This window comes from Lathamus discolor, chromosome 3, assembly GCF_037157495.1.
Source record: "Lathamus discolor isolate bLatDis1 chromosome 3, bLatDis1.hap1, whole genome shotgun sequence".
In the NCBI taxonomy this organism is placed as follows: Eukaryota; Metazoa; Chordata; class Aves; order Psittaciformes; family Psittacidae; genus Lathamus; species Lathamus discolor.
The window spans coordinates 149457634-149477497 of record NC_088886.1 but is presented as its reverse complement, the minus strand read 5'-3'; the positions used below and the strand labels follow the sequence as shown (position 1 = coordinate 149477497).

General features: G+C 42.8%; 1 protein-coding gene across 2 annotated transcripts in view; it reads left to right on the top strand.

Annotated features, from left to right (window-relative positions):
• The window catches only part of C3H10orf90 (chromosome 3 C10orf90 homolog), a 73415-nt gene that overhangs the window by 24149 nt on the left and 29402 nt on the right, over positions 1 to 19864 (top strand). The window contains exons 2-3 of one of the 2 annotated variants that reach the window (XM_065672968.1): positions 12680 to 12774; positions 14986 to 16000. In XM_065672968.1, coding sequence (XP_065529040.1) covers positions 12680 to 12774; positions 14986 to 16000 — 1110 coding nt within the window. Of the gene's footprint in view, positions 1 to 12679; positions 12775 to 14985; positions 16067 to 19864 lie in introns of both variants that reach the window. The other variant, XM_065672969.1, reaches the window with a different exon arrangement.

Here is a 19864-nt window from a genome sequence, read left to right as displayed (position 1 = left end):
CAGTTACAGCATCATTAGATTGGCCTCCAGCACTTTTCTTCAAGCCTCTCCATTTCCATAATCTCAGCATTAGTTTTCCATCTTGTTGTTAGACAATGAAAACAGAAAGGTGAAATTGAAAATACAGACCCACAAGAGAAAGGTAATTTCGTGAGCAGCAGAGCTGAGCAAGCCCATGGGCTGGGACCATAAGACCTATTGCTCCTCCTTCCTCCTCGCATCTCCTTCTCCATCCCCTCTTCCATCTGCCACCCGTGCCTCTTCACTGCTCCCGAGGACATGGAGCAGGACCTGCCACGAGCGATGCACTGTGGATGTCCTGAACACGTCAAACAGGGGAGACCCAGTGAACTTCCCCCTGTAGCAGCCTCTCATTTCTGCAAAGGCATTGATTTTTGCTGTAAGCTTGTCAGAGATCTGCTATTGACCCTGTTGTCATGTTGCTTGAAATAGCCCACAAGCTCAAAAGTCCCAGCTCGGACAAACAGAAAGATAGGGCATAAATCAAACTCCTCCTGGAAATCAGGCTAAAAATTAGGTGCAGGCAGACAGCACAGTGCAAGAGGGTTGTGGGCTTGTTTTTTAATGGTTTTTCCTTAATTGTTCCACATGCAGTAAATAATAATTAGGAAACAAATCTGGACTTCTAAACCATAGGGATAACTTCCCTGCAGGCGTAGCTGTGTCATGTTATCCAGCATACTCATGCCCAAGAGAACGTGACCCTTTGTGTCTGACCCTAAATCAGTCTTGGTGACCTCATCACTGAAATGTGTAGGTATGTGAATGACTTTATTCATAGAAGTAGCTCCTTAGGGGACAACTATTGTAAAAATAACTATTCACATCTTGAAACAGTTTTCAGATTGGTCTTGCATCAAAATGTGTTGCGGGGGGGTTGTGTATATTGAATGAACACAACGCTGTAGAGCAAGGAATTCTTACAGCAAGTAAAGGAAAATGTGCTTTCTTATTCATCTGTTGCAGCTCTGATGTTGCCGAATGCAATAATTTGGGATCAGAGCTTTGAGGTTTGCAGAAGGAATGGAATATACAAGCAGTAATGAGTTGTGGGTTGTTGCTAGGCAGCAGGTGATTGCATCTTGGAGAAGTAGCCACGGGTGCTTGGTCCAGTGGGGCCGACAGCTCCCAGCCCTGCTCCCCCTCATTCGTGTGATACCCACAGCCAAAAGAGAGCTTGAGAACTCGAAATTTCATTCCTTGCCAGCTAAAAGAAGCCAAAAGTTAAGGTTTTGAGGACTTTAACATTTAATCAATTCCAAGCTTCTCTGCACCCTCCATTCCTGAATTCAAAGCCTGAATGATTAAAAAAAAAAGCAATTACCAATTATCTTCTGTTGAATCTGGTGATAAACCCAAAATCCACCATGCCCTGTTTTATGTTCGTATTACTCCATTTTCATTTTAATCTCTAGCATGATCTGTCTTTCTCAACCTGTTGCAGTGCAATTCAAAAGGGCTAATTCCAAGATCAAACAAATCACAGCCATGTGGTAAAAGCATGCTATGAATAGAGATTTGTTTTTCAATTTCCCTTCAAAAGGCAAGCTTGGGTAGCATTTCACCAAGCAAAAAGTTTTACGTGGTAGAAATAACTGCGAAGTTCAGCTGTGTGAAGAGTTGTTAGATTTGAGTCAAGGCAAGTCAGTGGCAATTGAAATTAGTGGGAGATGGGGAGTAAATTATGCAGAATAAAGCTATTTTCTTTGTGATCAAAGTAGTGACTTCAAAACTTCACATTTTAAGCTTCGTGTTTATTTAAATCTTAGCTATTGTGTTTTTATCCTGTGAACACTGATGTTTTTCTCTTGGTTTTAGCCTACTTTATCCCCTATTATCAAGCAGTTTCTGCTGTCTGTAATCACAGCATTAAAGTGCGTTCCAGAAAGAAATAATATCCCAAGTATTACACAGAAATGAATGCTCTTATTGTTCAAAAGTAACATGAAAAGTCCATATTAAATCTGGCATGCCTGGTGCTCTGCTGAGTTGAGTTCCATTGTAGAAATCGCTCAGTGTCAAATTTGGCTCATGTGAACATCCTGTGTCTTCGTTTTGGAAACAGAATTGGACTCATATAGATGTGCGTTGGAATCACTCCTTTAATGTCTTAACAACAGCATCTGCACCTGCAACACACATCATTTTCTGAAGCCACCACTGTATTAAGAGTAGTAAAAGGGAAGAAAAAAGAAGAATCAATAAAGCACATATCATTGCTAAGCAAAAGCATTGTGAAAAATCCCTGCAGCAGGATATGTACTGAGTCATAAGATGCACGTGTAACAGCGAGCGCACCTCTTATCCTCTCTACAGTTTCTTGTCTTAAAGTTATGCTCCTACAAAAGCAGATAAATGTAAGAAATACTGAAATGCTGAGGCCAGACAATTACCTCTCGCTCTTATGCATAAGCAGCTTTAGGCAAAAGTGGATGTTTTGTAATTACTGCCAGTTCTGAGTAACATGGGTGGATATTTTATTTACAGAACCCATTTGTACCATCAAATAGATTCTCTGTATGTTGTGACCTTTACATGAATACACGTAATCGCACTAAAATAACTGTTCATAAATATACTTTTTGGCCGCAGAACTGCTTTTCCTTTGTTTGCTTATGCAGAGTATTTGTCATGTTTACAGGCGCTGAAGAATTTTCTGGCTATCTGAAACATTCTAGTGCTTTCAGAAACATACGTGGCCTCTAAAATATGGATGTCTTAATAACATGCTGTGAAGGGGGCTCTGAGAGCAGTGGAGGATCCTTTCCAATAGCTCTTTTGTATGAATTGTTTCTGTTAGTTACATCTTTATTCTTGAGAGTGCATTAGCTGCTCAGTGCTCAATAAGCCAAGTAATGGTACAATAGACTGAATCATAGAATCCTGGAATGGTTTGGGTCGGAAAGGACCTTAAAGCTCATCCAGCTCCAACCCCTGCCACGGGCAGGGACCCCTTCCACTGGAGCAGCTTGCTCCAAGCCCCTGTGTCCAACCTGGCCTTGAGCACTGCCAGGGATGGGGCAGCCACAGCTTCTCTGGGCACCCTGTGCCAGCGCCTCAGCACCCTCACAGTAATAATGAATCTTAGTGCAAGGAGCTGAACCAGGAATAGTATTCAGTATGCATTAAAATTAGAAAGAAGTGGGACCTCAAAAAATGAAATATGGCTTTGACTCTCCTGCTTTCTTTGTCTCTGTCGCCTGTCTACCTCCTTCTTTGTATAAACTTCTGGCACATCGAGTGTTCGTATTTAAATGTTTTATTCATCTAACCCAACAGTCAGTGCTATGCATTTCTTACATAAAACAGCCTCCAACAACTGCCTCTCTCTTGGTTTGTATCTCCCAGAATCGTGATGAAGTACATGGACACTTCTGCACTGGTTTTGGCAGTGCAAAGAGATGGGTGGAAGCCATCCCACCAAAGTGGGGAGAGCCATGGAGTTTCATGAGCACCATTCTTTGTTTACTGGCATTGGGGCGCTTGATGGCTTGCTCCTTATTTTCAGTTCTTCCTCTTGCTACCACAGGAATAGGAACCTGTGACACTCATGGAAACTCTTCTATTTCTGCAATGAAGTTACTGAATACGAAAGAGGGTGTTTGGGCTATTATCCCTCATGATCCACCCTAATTCTCCATACCTTACAGATATCCTCTCTAATACCCTGGGTTTGAGCTCCCCATTTTATAAAGATATCAGTGGAGATCCAACAGGCAACTCCAGTGACAGACTGAGTTATTTAGACTGAAGGAATCAAACCTATGCCAGTTAAATCTTCCTATGTGCTCCCATTTGAGTCCTTGGCCTGAGTTATGTCCACAGAGCTGGGCTTTGGCAGGTTTGGTGAGCTAGTTAGTGCTTCTAGGGACTGAGATCTGAGCATAAGCTTGTGCTGCCTAGAGAAACACAGGAATGCGTTCCCTCCACACCATTGAAAATGTGAAAATAGGGAAGAAATAGAAATAACCCTTGGAGAAGGGAGAGAAATTGAAAAAGGAGCAAGTGAAGAATCTACTTCATTTTGTCTCTGTGTGATGGATATGCTGGGGGTGATTTCCCACTTTATTAAGCGAAGATAAAGAATAATAGCGATGCACAATGAAAACACTATTTTTTCTGTTCTGCATGGGTTTCAAGATATAATTTCTGTGCTCTTTCTAGCCCCCTGATGAGCACCTTGCTTCTAATGGCATGGATAATGAGAGATTTATGACTTCTGGCTTTTTGATAGCAGACCAGAACTCATTTGTCCGTTCCATGGCGGATCCTGTAATCATCCCTGCAGGCAGCCAAGCTACAGCTTCAAGGTGTGCAAGCAGGGCAAGATAATTCAGTTAACAAATCTCATGATGCTACTTGTAATAGAAGAAAATCCATCCTGACATCTTAAGAAAACATTTTTCCATTTTGTTTACATAAGGAAGCCTGTTCAGACTAAAATGATTTCAGGCTGTTTCGCTTACTCTCATTTGAAAACCTTCCCAGTGAAGCTGCCTTAAAACACTATTATCTTCGTGCAACTGTGCTCAAGTACTTTCTTTTGTGGCAAAGCACTTGTTTGTGTTGGTTTAGCTTTTATTCACGACAAGAAAGATTTCAAGTAAATAGTTGTCAGCTGCTTTCTTCTCCTCTAAACCTGTATTGCTGTTTGACCCCCATTGTAAGTAAGTGCATTGCGCAGGACTGAAGTACCCTGTGTTTGTCATTCTCTCTTATAACAATCTTCCAGCACCTAAAGGGGGCTGACAAGAGATCTGGAGAGGGGCTTTGGACAAGGGCCTGTAGGGACAGGCCAAGGGAAATGGCTTGAACCTGCCCGAGGGGAGACTGAGATGAGCTCTTAGGCAGAAGCTCTTCCCTGTGAGGGTGCTGAGGCGCTGGCCCAGGGTGCCCAGAGAAGCTGTGGCTGCCCCATCCCTGGCAGTGCTCAAGGCCAGGTTGGACACAGGGGCTTGGAGCAAGCTGCTCCAGTGGAAGGGGTCCCTGCCCGTGGCAGGGGTTGGAGCTGGATGAGCCCCAAACCAGGCTGGGATTCCATGATGGGTAAGCACAGTATGGTTTCTAGCTGTGTCTGAGTTATCAGGATAGCATTGTGTGCTCCTCCTGTATCTCTAGTGAAAACTGCAGTTTGGTCTTACATGAAGGTTGATGTCGAATCCTGAAGAGATGATAATCAGGTCTATTTTTATGACACTGTGGAAGAGTAAATTCCACATGTGGCTGTGGGGCTGCCTTCATGCCTATGCCCCATCTTCACTGGGATATTGCCTCTGGATCATCATTAATACAAGACCTCATCTCTACTTGAATTTAATATCATTTCTGGAGGTTCAGGATAACATCCCTGAAGGATGTCAAGATTGTGCCAGTGCCAAGGCTTTCTGGGGATGCATCACTTTCTCTACTAATAAGTAAACACAACATTCACCAGTAGATTTCCTTTAAATCAGTTTAGTATCAGCAGGAACTTCGGTATAAGGTGGGATTTTCAGTATTTGTTTGTCTCTACTTCTGGTACCAGGCATGTGAACTTTAGCTTCATTGTTCAGTTTTACTTTAGATGACAATAGTCTCTGAGATTTTATGATATTCTTTCTTTATGACACATGAAGAAAACCAGAAGCTGTGGATTTGGTTCTGCTGTTCATTCCGACTTGGCTTTCATCTTAGATGTGTCTGTAATGTCCGGATGGCTTTTCTGGATGACTCACTTCAGATCTGAGGATGTGAATGGTGATCTCTCCCAGCCCTTACTGAGAGGCAGTGTGGTGAATCTGTAATGATGACTCTTTTCCTAGAGGCTTCCTCAGGTATTTGAATGCAAAAAGACACAAGATAATTCGAACAAAACTAATGTTTTAAACAGAATAAAGTATAAATTAGTTCCTCCAAGCTGATTTTAATGACGTGGTTTACCTGCTCATAACTTACAGTAGGAATAATGCATAGAAGGAGAAAAGGGTTTAAAAATAAGTTTTCATTGATGCCAAAGACATTGTATTGCTGAGTGATTGCTCTGATACCTGACCCTGCAGCCAAGACATTGATGTCCTTTAGCTCCCTGGTGCCAAGTGGGGAATTTGAGTAATCTTGGGTATTCAACAGTGCTGATGTGCAGGCTGTAGGGACCCTGGCTGCCATGGACAGGGAGGGACCCAGATCCATTCACAGGTCTCTTAGGTGATGGCGTAAGAATCAACAGAAAAGACAGCATGTTTGGTGAAGGGGAGATGTTTTATACCAGCCTATTTATTCTGTGATGCTCTTTTGTGGTGGTGTGAGGGAAGTGCTGGAAGTTCTTGGAGCCTTCAGAGCAGTTCATTTTGAGATGACACTGGTGGGTCAGAAAGGATGGCAGACCTGATCAGCTTTGGCTTGGAGCAGGGTGGAGGAGATCAGAAGTGTTGACCTGTACTTGAAATTTGTCAGCAAACGAATATGCAACTTTCATGACAAAAACTGGAGAAGAGGCCAAGGCCAGTGGTCTGAAGGCATTCCAGCTCTGCCGTGCCACTGAGGGTGTCATCAAACAACCCACCCCATGGTGGCAGTCTGTATGTGTCTGACAAAGACCTGAAACTACTCTGTGAGACCCCACTTGCAGCACTTTTACAGTTCTGGTGTCCCCAACATAAGTAAGACACGGAGCTGTTGGAGCAAGTCCAGAGGAGGTCAAGAGGGGACTGGAGCACCTCCCGTATGAAGACAGGCTGAGGAAGTTGGGGCTGTTCAGCCTGGAGAAGAGAAGGCTGCGTGGGGACCTCAGAGCAGCCTTCCAGTACCTGAAGGGGGCCTATAGGGATGCTGGGGAGGGACTCTTCATTAGGGACTGTAGTGATAGGACAAGAGGTGATGGGTTCAAACTGAAACGGGAGATTTAAGTTAGGTATAAGACAGAAGCTCTTCCCTGTGAGGGTGCTGAGGCGCTGGCACAGGGTGCCCCAAGAAGCTGTGGCTGCCCCATCCCTGGCAGTGCTCAAGGCCAGGTTGGACACAGGGGCTTGGAGCAAGCTGCTCCAGTGGAAGGGGTCCCTGCCCGTGGCAGGGGTTGGAGCTGGATGAGCCCCAAACCAGGCTGGGATTCCATGATGGGTAAGCACAGTATGGTTTCTAGCTGTGTCTGAGTTATCAGGATAGCATTGTGTGCTCCTCCTGTATCTCTAGTGAAAACTGCAGTTTGGTCTTACATGAAGGTTGATGTCGAATCCTGAAGAGATGATAATCAGGTCTATTTTTATGACACTGTGGAAGAGTAAATTCCACATGTGGCTGTGGGGCTGCCTTCATGCCTATGCCCCATCTTCACTGGGATATTGCCTCTGGATCATCATTAATACAAGACCTCATCTCTACTTGAATTTAATATCATTTCTGGAGGTTCAGGATAACATCCCTGAAGGATGTCAAGATTGTGCCAGTGCCAAGGCTTTCTGGGGATGCATCACTTTCTCTACTAATAAGTAAACACAACATTCACCAGTAGATTTCCTTTAAATCAGTTTAGTATCAGCAGGAACTTCGGTATAAGGTGGGATTTTCAGTATTTGTTTGTCTCTACTTCTGGTACCAGGCATGTGAACTTTAGCTTCATTGTTCAGTTTTACTTTAGATGACAATAGTCTCTGAGATTTTATGATATTCTTTCTTTATGACACATGAAGAAAACCAGAAGCTGTGGATTTGGTTCTGCTGTTCATTCCGACTTGGCTTTCATCTTAGATGTGTCTGTAATGTCCGGATGGCTTTTCTGGATGACTCACTTCAGATCTGAGGATGTGAATGGTGATCTCTCCCAGCCCTTACTGAGAGGCAGTGTGGTGAATCTGTAATGATGACTCTTTTCCTAGAGGCTTCCTCAGGTATTTGAATGCAAAAAGACACAAGATAATTCGAACAAAACTAATGTTTTAAACAGAATAAAGTATAAATTAGTTCCTCCAAGCTGATTTTAATGACGTGGTTTACCTGCTCATAACTTACAGTAGGAATAATGCATAGAAGGAGAAAAGGGTTTAAAAATAAGTTTTCATTGATGCCAAAGACATTGTATTGCTGAGTGATTGCTCTGATACCTGACCCTGCAGCCAAGACATTGATGTCCTTTAGCTCCCTGGTGCCAAGTGGGGAATTTGAGTAATCTTGGGTATTCAACAGTGCTGATGTGCAGGCTGTAGGGACCCTGGCTGCCATGGACAGGGAGGGACCCAGATCCATTCACAGGTCTCTTAGGTGATGGCGTAAGAATCAACAGAAAAGACAGCATGTTTGGTGAAGGGGAGATGTTTTATACCAGCCTATTTATTCTGTGATGCTCTTTTGTGGTGGTGTGAGGGAAGTGCTGGAAGTTCTTGGAGCCTTCAGAGCAGTTCATTTTGAGATGACACTGGTGGGTCAGAAAGGATGGCAGACCTGATCAGCTTTGGCTTGGAGCAGGGTGGAGGAGATCAGAAGTGTTGACCTGTACTTGAAATTTGTCAGCAAACGAATATGCAACTTTCATGACAAAAACTGGAGAAGAGGCCAAGGCCAGTGGTCTGAAGGCATTCCAGCTCTGCCGTGCCACTGAGGGTGTCATCAAACAACCCACCCCATGGTGGCAGTCTGTATGTGTCTGACAAAGACCTGAAACTACTCTGTGAGACCCCACTTGCAGCACTTTTACAGTTCTGGTGTCCCCAACATAAGTAAGACACGGAGCTGTTGGAGCAAGTCCAGAGGAGGTCAAGAGGGGACTGGAGCACCTCCCGTATGAAGACAGGCTGAGGAAGTTGGGGCTGTTCAGCCTGGAGAAGAGAAGGCTGCGTGGGGACCTCAGAGCAGCCTTCCAGTACCTGAAGGGGGCCTATAGGGATGCTGGGGAGGGACTCTTCATTAGGGACTGTAGTGATAGGACAAGAGGTGATGGGTTCAAACTGAAACGGGAGATTTAAGTTAGGTATAAGACAGAAGCTCTTCCCTGTGAGGGTGCTGAGGCGCTGGCACAGGGTGCCCCAAGAAGCTGTGGCTGCCCCATCCCTGGCAGTGCTCAAGGCCAGGTTGGACACAGGGGCTTGGAGCAAGCTGCTCCAGTGGAAGGGGTCCCTGACTGTGGCAGGGGCTGGAGCTGGATGAGCTTTAAGGTTCCTTTTAACCCAAACCAGTCTTCGATTCTGTGAAAATAGCATTATTCATGGACCTTTTTAATGCGTCTCAAGTTCTGTGCAAAAACCCCCAGCTGGCTACAAACTGGTCTGTCCTGTGCATGCCAAGTAGTTGCAATACGCTATTTTTCACCAACACCCTCACCTTTGCAATCTATCTGTGTTTTAGCAAGCTGATTTACAAGTACATCTTTTCTGAATCATTATCTGAGTCAGCTGCCAGTTGGCCCGAGGCAGACATCCAGGCACTCGAGACTGGGAGAATCGATTCCAGCTGCACTCTGTAATTAGGAAAACCCTGGTCTGTAGCTGGATGTCCAGATGCTTTGCCAAGGAGCGTATCATTTGGTTCAACAAACAGTATTTGTGAGGGAAAACTAACGAGTGAAGACGTAATAGGACAAAGTTCATATGCCAGCAATTGCTCCTCGATTCCTCTTCCCATCTCCTGTTTGTAAGTTGGAGAGGTGGGTCATGGTGGGAAGGGAAGGTCAGGGGAGGTTAAACAAATCCTTGGGATTTCAACTTGGATAGAGATAAGTTTCTCATACTCCCCACAGGGATGGAAAGTACTTGAAATGCCATTTCTTCCATGCTTTTGCACAGGGCAAAACTGAACTTTGCATTTTGTTGTGTAACAGGAGTTTCAGCGCAATGGGTTTTGCCAGCAATGAGAACTTGTATGAAAACACTTTGTGTGATAAATCTCAGCTGAACCTTTATCAGGTTGGATGAAGCCTTGGTGGGATGGTTTAGTGTGAGGTGTCCCTGCCCATGGCAGGGGGGTTGGAACTGGATGATCTTGAGGTCCTTTCCAACCCTAACTATTCTATGATTCTATGATTCTGTGCTCCTTGAAGTATTTTCATTCCAAACACAGGTTCAAGGTCTTTTTAAAGGTTTGTTGGCTGTTCTGTTGACATAAATTAACAAATGCAAAGCTTCCAAGTATAGATTTAATAATACCAGGAAAAATACTGGAGCTTTAGCCGCCAATGCCATTTAATCTATCTCAGCAACTAGATTAAATGACTTGCCAAAAGTCTGAGTGTTCTCCAGCAGTAGGATTCCTGTAGTAATATGAGAATGCCTTTACACAGGGTATGGTACAAAATACAACACACAAATCCACTCTGGATGATTTAGCAAAGAAGAAAAACATTTCCTGCTCTTCTTCTTTCTCCAACCTCACTTCTTCGTATCTCTCCTGCTCCAGGAGCACTACTTTTTAAAGTTATACAAGCAAGAATTAACCAATCCATTCCCATTCTATGGGAAATTGGAAGGTCTTACCTATAGATTATTGCTAAATACAGGAGTTTACTTTGATAAGAACAACTTACATATTATAAGTAATTTATGGTGTGGACTTCGACAGCTTGTTCTTGTTTGACCCTGTAGCACTCAGTCTTTTTCTTGTGCTGAAAACACATTGAATGAAATTCATGAAAGGCCATCTGGCAAAACATGGCTGTCTGGGTCTCATTCATCTCCGGCCAGCCTTTTAGATTTCCTTGTGCACTGGTTGACATTCACAAGTTGATGTTCTCCTCTTGCAGCTTTCCAGCTCAATCTGAGACAACTGTGGTTTTCTTACAGTAAAGTATTCAAGGAAAATATTGATAACTTAGTGGAAGTTGTCACTTTAATTATGCACTTTTTTTCACCAAACCTTTCCTTTTTTAGGTCTTGCCTTAACTCTGTCTAAGAATTTCTTATTGTTCTCTGCAAGTTATTCCCTATTTAGTTGGTTTAAAAAGCAAGACAGCATATGTAGCAGTTCTTAATCAGGAAGGTATTCACATGTAATTCACCAGAGCAGTGGTATATTGAAAATAACCTTCTCATAAGGCTCACCCAGAAGTTGCCCCTATCCCACTTCTGGTGGGTGCAGGTGGATTTTGTCCTTCAGTGAAAGCTCAGCACCACCTTCTCACTGCATACCACAGCAGGGTTAAGAGCATGTTCCAAGGGCATCTCGCCCATGTTCTGTGCCAGCAGTTACCAAGATCCAGCGCCAGATCAGGTTCATTGAATTTTCACTGTCTGCAACCGCAGTTCACTTCTTTGCTAATAAAAATGTGTAGTGGGCCCTCTGCTCCAGCTATTCTCTTGGTTCTCTCTTTCCCCATACTGTGACTAATAAGTCCAGCTGTTTTCTCTGTTGCTTAGGACTTTTCTGTTGCCCAATGACAAAAGCAAACTTCTTTTTTGTTTCGTACCAGCTATGAATATATACACAGGGACATTGACATCTTGGAGCTGTGCCACTAAAGTATACTTTAGTATGCTTTATTAAAGCCAAATGTTTATCAAGCATCTTGTTATGTTTTATGATTGCTGTTCTGTGGTAGGACTCAATTGATATCTCAGTGGGGAATAGACCTGATACCTTTCTCCTCCTCCAATTCTACTCCTTAGCTGCACCCAAGGAGATGAAGCCTGCTACGGTGGATATGCTTTAATGAACACTTCTTAAAGTGGAGCTGATTTATATTCCTTTGTTAATATAATGTTACATGTAAAGTGAAATTCTGCTTAGTAAAAGATTAACTTCTGTGGCAGGCTGTCTGAGTGGAAGAAAAGCAGTACAGAAGGTCTTACCAGTGGTGTGACTTGTTGCTATAAAGCAACAGTGAGTAATGTCAAGAGATTTCAGTCCAAATAGAGAATTTTTGACAATTAATTTTGGATGCTTAGTACAAAATAGAAAGTAATGTAATTTCTGGCAAAACTGTTGACAGCAGACGTAATGCTTTATTACAATAGCCCAGACTCCGTGTTATGTGGAAATCAGCTCTGAGTAAAAAGCTGCAGACAAGCTAGAACTCAAAGAACACAAAAGATGACAAAACCAGAGACTGATCATAGAATCCCAGACTGGTTTGGGTTGGAAGGGATCTTAAAGCTCATCCAGTTCCAATTCACTGCCACAGACAGAAACTCCTTCCACTAGAGCAGGTTGCTCCAAGCCCCATCCAATGTACCAATGTTACAGGTATCACTGAACTAGAAAAGTTATGATGCAATAGAGTTTAGTGTATATGATGTAAAATTACTGTAGTTCTTTAAATGTGAAGGTGACTTAGTTCAAATGAAATCAAACTTGTAAGCATCCAGCCCCTTAATGTGCTCATTTGTGCTACTAGTTCTTCAGACTACAGAAAAGTGACATTTGTTGAAATCTCCATTTCTCATCTTCCCCAATTCTTCCACACCCATTCCTGAATCCATGGAAATCAAAAGCAGAGATATTGAAGCTTTGGATCAGCCCTGAATGCATTGTGAGATTGCCCATGAACACATCTCAGCAGCAGAATCCCAAGGGTCTTTCAGGTCCCTCTCCTGGGACGTAGGAGAAATAGGATCCCATCGATAATCACATCCCAGGACAATCAGATCATTTACAGTAGCTCTTTCCCTCCTGCTTGCACTCAATTTAAGCCCACATTTTTCTAACACATCTCCTCCAGGACACTGGAAATAATCTTAGTTCCTCTGTGTTTTCTCCCCAGGAGGGACACAAAAGCAATGGAGCACTGATGGTCAGAGGACATGCACAGGCCTTCGGCGGCAGAGTGCTGCAGAGAGCAAATCGAGCTCTACCAAGGTAAAATAAATACATTATATTTAGATAGCAGTCAGCAGAATGCATTCAGGTTTCAAAAACAACCACTGATTGCTGAGCAGTGTGTTTGGACATGGGTTTGTTTAGCTGGGCTTAGCTTAGGCAGCAGAAAAGTTAAATAAAATGAGGGCTGAATGTCATGATTCTGTGTGCTCTTGGTGAGGGGTGAAAGAAATTGCATAGGGGTTCTTTTTTGGAGGAAAGCTGTTAAAAACACCCCAGGAGAATAAATCAAGTAGCTTCCAAATATCAGTACCCTCTGTCTCAGATAAAGCCTGTGGTTTTCCGTTCACCACAATTACTTTGTGTAAGTGCCTATTTTTTACATGAGATGCAGTGAAGCTTGAAAGCTCCCAACAAGTATAGGATTAGCTGGTCAAACCCTAAAGATCCATTTCTATGCCAAAGATTGGAAGGAGGCAATAACACATATACCAAAGCAGAGAAAGGAAAAGTAAATCATTTTAAATACTGGTGCATTAGTTTGAGGCTAATCAGGAGCATTTTTCACGTGCCTTTGGACTCTTGCAGGATGCCTCCATCTGTGCAGCCCTTAACAAAATAAATAAATGTCAAATCAGCTACTGAAGCATGAGAGATGCTTCCAAAATTAAGTATTTCAAGGAACATTCTTCTTTGGTGCTCTGTAGAAATCTCAGGGAAGTTAAGAGTTTTGGAAGGCATGCAAAGGTCTTAAACCTGGAGGTAGATGTAAATGCGGTGCCAAAAAACATGAGGCAAATGTTGTTACAAACCAAGAAAGAAAGAAAGAAGGAAGAAAATGCTTTCCCTGGGGCTGTGAAATTATTGAATTGTCAAAAGCACAGGCAGCTGGTTTAAGCAGCTGATAAAATTTACTTGGCATTTCACCTCATTAATAAACTCTTGATCTACCTCTACCTATTTGGGTTCCCAAACCGTCCTTCCCGAGTTACAAAGGAGCCCATTTTCTGTGCTGTTTCCATGCATGGAGGACAGGAGCACAGGAATGGTTTTCTCAATGGGCTTTGGTGCAGTGTCCTACCTCTGGCAACTGAGAAGTCACAACTCTGTCACTCAGAGAGTCTTCCTTGAAGAAGAACATTATATTTCGTGAAACACTTGTCAAGTGCTGGTGTTCATTATCAGATGATAGACACCCAGGCAAGACCAAGATGAATTCATAACAAATAGGAGCAGCGCAGCTAGCAAATAGCACCTAAACCTCAAATGAACTTGGATGAGCTTTCATTATGAAGCTAATCCTCAGATTTTGCATGCCAATTCAATGGGTTTTTTTTTTCTGCTAGGATCAAGAGATCTAGGAACACAGGGCAGGAGCAATCAAATCAGCCAATTTACAGCAGCAGTGAGATTAGGGCAGATGCTTTATTGCATGTGACTTTTGTGACTGGTGTGGATAATAATAGCAGGAGATTTTAAACTCAGGTTTCCTCTTTGTCTGATAGCTTTAATATAAGAGCATCTCCTTTGGCACACTGAGTGAAATAACGTGCACTCTATCAAGACAAATGCTTACTGTCATGGTTGGAAAAATGAATCCAGGCCAGTGTCAATCAATGTTGGACATGTGTGGGTTTACATCGTAGATAGGTGCCACCAGGTAATCATAAGCTAGAGGAAACTAATGAATTAAAATAGTATCAGGAGCCCTTGGAGGTAATTATTTCAGTTATAGGTAGTGCTTATGAAGAAGGTTTTCCATGCTTATAACTGGTGAGGTTGTAGATTAGTGATGTCCCTGGTGCCTATATGTCCTCTGCACCATCTGATGGCACACATGGACCTTCAAGCCATAATATACTTAAATGCATTTTAAATTCCAGCAGATGATCATGAAAGAGCAGTTGAGACCCTGAAGCTGGCAATTGCCTTTGACATGTCCATTTTTAAACAAATAGAGTCACAAATCCTAACTGCTATGATGGGTTAAATATTGAAAACAATAGTATAGAATACACATTTTTCATGTTAATGTTTTTGCACTAGGCCAGTAAGGTTTTCACAGAATTCTTCCAGACAGTTCAGGGCTGATTCCAAGAGCCTGTGTTTTTAAATGACAAAAAGTTAGTATGAATAGAAAGTCAACAAGAAATCTCAGCCAGAACTGTCTGGTGTGATAGATGGGAGATGAGAAACTGTTACATACATTATGATAGATTATGTTGATAATTGGAACTTTTTCATTTGCAGGAATCTCTGTCATCACAAAATGCAACTATTTCACCAATAGTCATTTCACAGATGATTGATGAGAATAAATCAAAAGAAAACTGGACCATTTTGCCCGTGCTGTCCATGATCCCCCAGCCCAGTGCTTATCACATGAAACAGGCTTTGGCTAAACATGGTGCAGTCAACATTAACAGAGCATTTATGGTGCTTCCTAGCAGAATAGAAATTCAGGCATCTTTGGGTGATACCACGTCTCCATCAGAATCTCCCATCACAGAGGAAAAACAGTGTCCAAGCCAGCGGAAAGGGTTTGCCTCCATCACTATTACAGCCAGGCGTGTGGCTGCAGGCTTCGGTGATCCAGCACATGGATCTGGAGCAGTACAAGAGCCCAACGCTGTTTCCCCCACCTCAAGCAAGGTCCCTGCAGAGTCCCTTCATTGCTGGCCTCCACATGGACACACAAAGCAACATGCCTCTCCATTAAAGATGTCTGAGTCTTGCTCACAAGTCAGTAAAGAGCCACCAAAGCAGCTTTTTGACTCTGGGAACAAGAACAGTGTGGGTCTTCAAAGCAGTGATGGGAGACAGAAAGTACCACCTTCATTCATCTCATGTGTCCACCTTCAGGTTTCTCAGTGGTGTCCAAACACCATCTATTATCTAGACAAGTCGCTCAATGTGTGCATTGACCAACCTCAAATTAAATGCCAAAAAATTCATAGATCAGCGTTATCCCTCAATATAAATTGCAGTTTGTCTAGATTAACAGCAGATGGAGTAGATGGCATAGCTAATGGAGAGCCAATTGAGGAGATACTTCAAACGAAGCTCCTAGGAGAAAACAAAACTCCACTCAGATCAAACTTGAGTGCAGACTTAACAGAAAACAATGGAATTAATAAAGAGAACACAAATGGAGGCTATTTGGGTAGTAAATACCCTGTACAAAGTGTCTTTGTCTCTGAACTTCCAGCATTTGTGGATACACCCAGAGGACCTTATAATGTAGTAACAGCAAAGGAAGATGATGGTAAGCAGTCTGACAGCTATCACACTACATTTTCTCTCCAGCTTCCTAATGCAAGTGGTGAAGCAGGTAAGTAATTTCCATAAACCTCAGTCTGGTGGAGCAGAAGCTCAGCCTGGAACAGACCCACCACGGTGGTTTTATGTGAGCAGATAACAGTAATCCTCTGCTGCTGCAAAGGCACAGTGAGTCACAGCACAAGCCAGACGTTTTCAGTTCCAGGACAACCACGAATATATTTGCCATGCTAGTGATGTGATGCAGGCTGCTCATCAGATGATACAGAAAGCTCTGCCTGCGTTTCTCACATTAAACCTCTATTTTTAACTATTTATATTTTTTCTCCTTGCAACACACAAGTGCTGAAAATAATTAGGTCTTTCTTCATATAAAACCTGAATTTCAATGTGTGAGATTAAGAAAGAGATGGCTGCGCCGAGCTTGGTTTTGTGCTCCTTGCAATTAAAAATGATCTTGGTTTCTGCTTTCATTTAGAAGGCTATAGCAATAAGCCCAGGCTTTTATAGTGAATGGCTCCAGGTAAACGGCTTGCAAATCTTTAACACCTTTGTTTCAGGCATCTCCAAGCGTTTTGCAAACATAAAATTGTCTTTGCAACATCGCTTCTCAGGGAAGGGAAAGATACCATGGGAATTGCTTCATGCCCAGGGTGGTACAGCTTCTGCTGCGCTGGGCTGGAGCTACTATTTCACAGTGCACTTGGATAACCACAGCTGAGCTTATTGACTCTCCGGGAAGGGAGTGTGGATGGGAAGAATGTCAATGAGTGAGTCTGGTTTTTCTACCAAGAGCACTAAGGCTAAAACTCAACTCCCATGATCTTGAGCTAAGCTTAATTGAAATTGCCCTGTTCTTATACGGCCTTTTTGATGTAAGGGTCAGTATATGAACATAAGCTACTTCCTCAGATTCATTTATACCTTCACCTTCTCAGTGTGTAAATGGAAAAAGAGAAAGGTGAGAAACTATGTGCTGTCTTATGGGCTGGACAAGGTACAAAACCTGGGCTTCGCCATCCCTTTGCACTTTGCTGTTAATGCTGCACTCTGTGCTAGAGATCGATGGGACTGCTCTTGCAGCTACCAAGGTGCAGACAGTGAGAAGGCACTGCTTTGTTCTGAAGCTTTCTTTAAGAAATCATCTGCAGAGACAGGATTTTCCACTGAGAAACCAGCAGCGTCAGTAACTCCAGAGTCAGGCTCTTAAATCAAAACTGCATGGGTCTGCGGGGTGAAGAAAGCCTGAGATAAAACACGTGTGATCCAGGTTTTCTGTTGTTGAAGGGGAGATGGCACAGTGAGGAGCAGGAGAGAGAAGATGTTAACCAGTGCTAAAGAGCTGAGGGGAGAAATATGAAGGGGCATGGGTTCGTGAGGACCTTCCACTGACTGAGACAAGGAAAATTAAGCATTTCAGCTTTGGGCTTCATCATGATTTCAGGTAACAATGTCCTCCTGAAGTCTCCCTAGGAAGTACTGCGTATTCAAGGCTTTGTTCAACACCCTCTAAGTTCTTTCTGCGATAAACCACAAAACAGGGATTAGAATAATATTGAACCTTCCTTTGTGGTGGCCATGAAAGAAGCACTTATACCAGAAGTAATTAGAAAGTGAAATAAGAGAGTGCTCAGGGTTGCAGAGTTTTACTGAAAAGAGGAAATAAGTGAGATAACCAGCTGAGAAATACTGGGGTCTGAAACAATCACTTCCACCTTTTGTGTACACAAGAATACAGGTGTAAGTAAACATGGGAAGTGTTACCTTTTTAACTGCTTCCACCTTTTGTGTAAGCAAAACTGTAGAATGTAAAGGTCTATATTTCTCTCCATCAGACCCTTTGTAACATATAAGAAGGTATTTATCAGCTTACTACAACTTTCCTGTGTGACATTTGTATAAACAGCCAGAATAATGCTTTGAAACAACAGCCTTTCTCACCAGGATCCCCAAAGTAATGGGCTTTTGCATTCCTGTCACTCATGAAATGTGACAAATGGTAAGAAAACTAGTTAAATATAGGAGACATCCATACTGCTCTTTAAAATGAAAGGCAGTCGGTATTAATTTAACCTGGGGGAAAATGATAAAAGGAGTTCTATTTAGCTCCAAAAATGGGGCAGGGAAGTGATCTCTTAGGTCCAATATTCCATTCTGGTGTGAATCTGACACTGTCCTATAGCCCGTGTGTCTTTTTCTTGGACTAGTTTTAAATATCTAAAGATCGCTGTAATGGGACACTGCGGCCTCCCTGCTTTCGGATGTGGCACTTCTGTGTATACAGCTCAAAATTACAAGGCCTGCGTTGCAAGATGCTGTTTTACCAGCACAGCGCAATAACTACCCCATCAGCAAAGTCCTTTGTACCATTATAGATTCCCAATTATTACAGGTATTTTTTCCTCCATTGCTTATAGTTCAAACCCACTCACCTTGAGCTTTGGTTTGCTCTATCTTAATGCAATTAAATGTTTGTGAAATTAAATGTTTAAAAAGAAGGACTAGCCAAGAAGGGGCAGTGAACAACTTCTGACATGGTGTTAATAGCTTATGATAGTTATCTTACAGAGGAAGAGCGTTTTGTCTGTCCCATTTCTGATGACCCAGAAAGTTTGAGTTTCTGTTAGTTTGCCGCTGTAGGCAGTAGCCTCCTGCCAGCAGAAACACAAGTGGTAATAACATCACCATGGTAGAAAAGTAAAAAGAAAAGTTACTTTCAAGGCTAGACTTTTCTGTGTGAAGTCTGTAAATGTAGTTTCCAGGATGTATAGGCTGCCTTATTAGGATCTGAAGTGGAATGAGCACCCAAATACCTATCTGCTTTACAGATACTGGGGCCAACTTTGTGGTTTCCTATAGGGCCAATTGAGTCATGGCCTCTTTGAAGTGTTTCATTTCTATTTTTTCATGGGACTTCACTAAAGTAGTCATGACTCTACTTAGAGTGTTACTTGCACTATTTCATGTTCGAATCCAAGTACTCAAGACTTGGCTTTGCATGGACCTGGATAACCTAATCTAAGGTCCTGCTGTCAGTAGGAGGTTGGTCCACATAATTTCCAGAGGTATGTATTTCCACAGTGTGCCACATATGAAAAGGATATTTTAGGAATATTAATGTAGATCCTGGGCTACGTTCATGGATGGTTGTTATAGTTATCCAAAGCCCTCAGACTTGGCGTTCAAAGCCTTGTTTCATGCTATAGCATCCGAAGGATGAAATACGATTTTGTGATTTCACCCTCATGGACTGGATCTTCTATGGGCTCCAATGGTTTGGGTGCTTTACTTCAATTATCTGGCAAGAATTTGGACTGTAAGCGCTGGAAAGTTTATGTTATACGTGAAGTCAGACTTGAACTGCAGGAGGACATAGTTGTAGGACCTACTGGCATTTTGTTGTAGTGAGTGGCTAGCATCTAAATCCCTTGGACAGCTTAAGGAATATGTGCCATTAATGCCCGCCTGGACAAGTTCCTGTGTGATGTACTGTAGGTTACCCTGCTCTTGCAGGGGGGTTGGACTAGATGATCTTTTGAGGTCCCTTCCAACCCTTGGGATTCTGTGATTCTGTAATGTGAAATGGCCCACAGAGAGCCAAACAACCCACCTCGCAGATATGACCAAGGGTAAGCCTGGGCCAAGCTCCATGAGGTCCTTGTCACGGATGATTGATGTGCATCACCCTACCTTTGGTCATGGCTTTTAACAAGCTGTCAGAACTTGCTAACACTGCTTTTAAGTGAATGCTGCAATTTCCTTTACTGTCTGTAGCTGATGTCTCATAAATACAAGGTAAGTTAAAAATGAAAAGATTAGTCTTGTTTCTGCTGAAGACAGGAACATATTT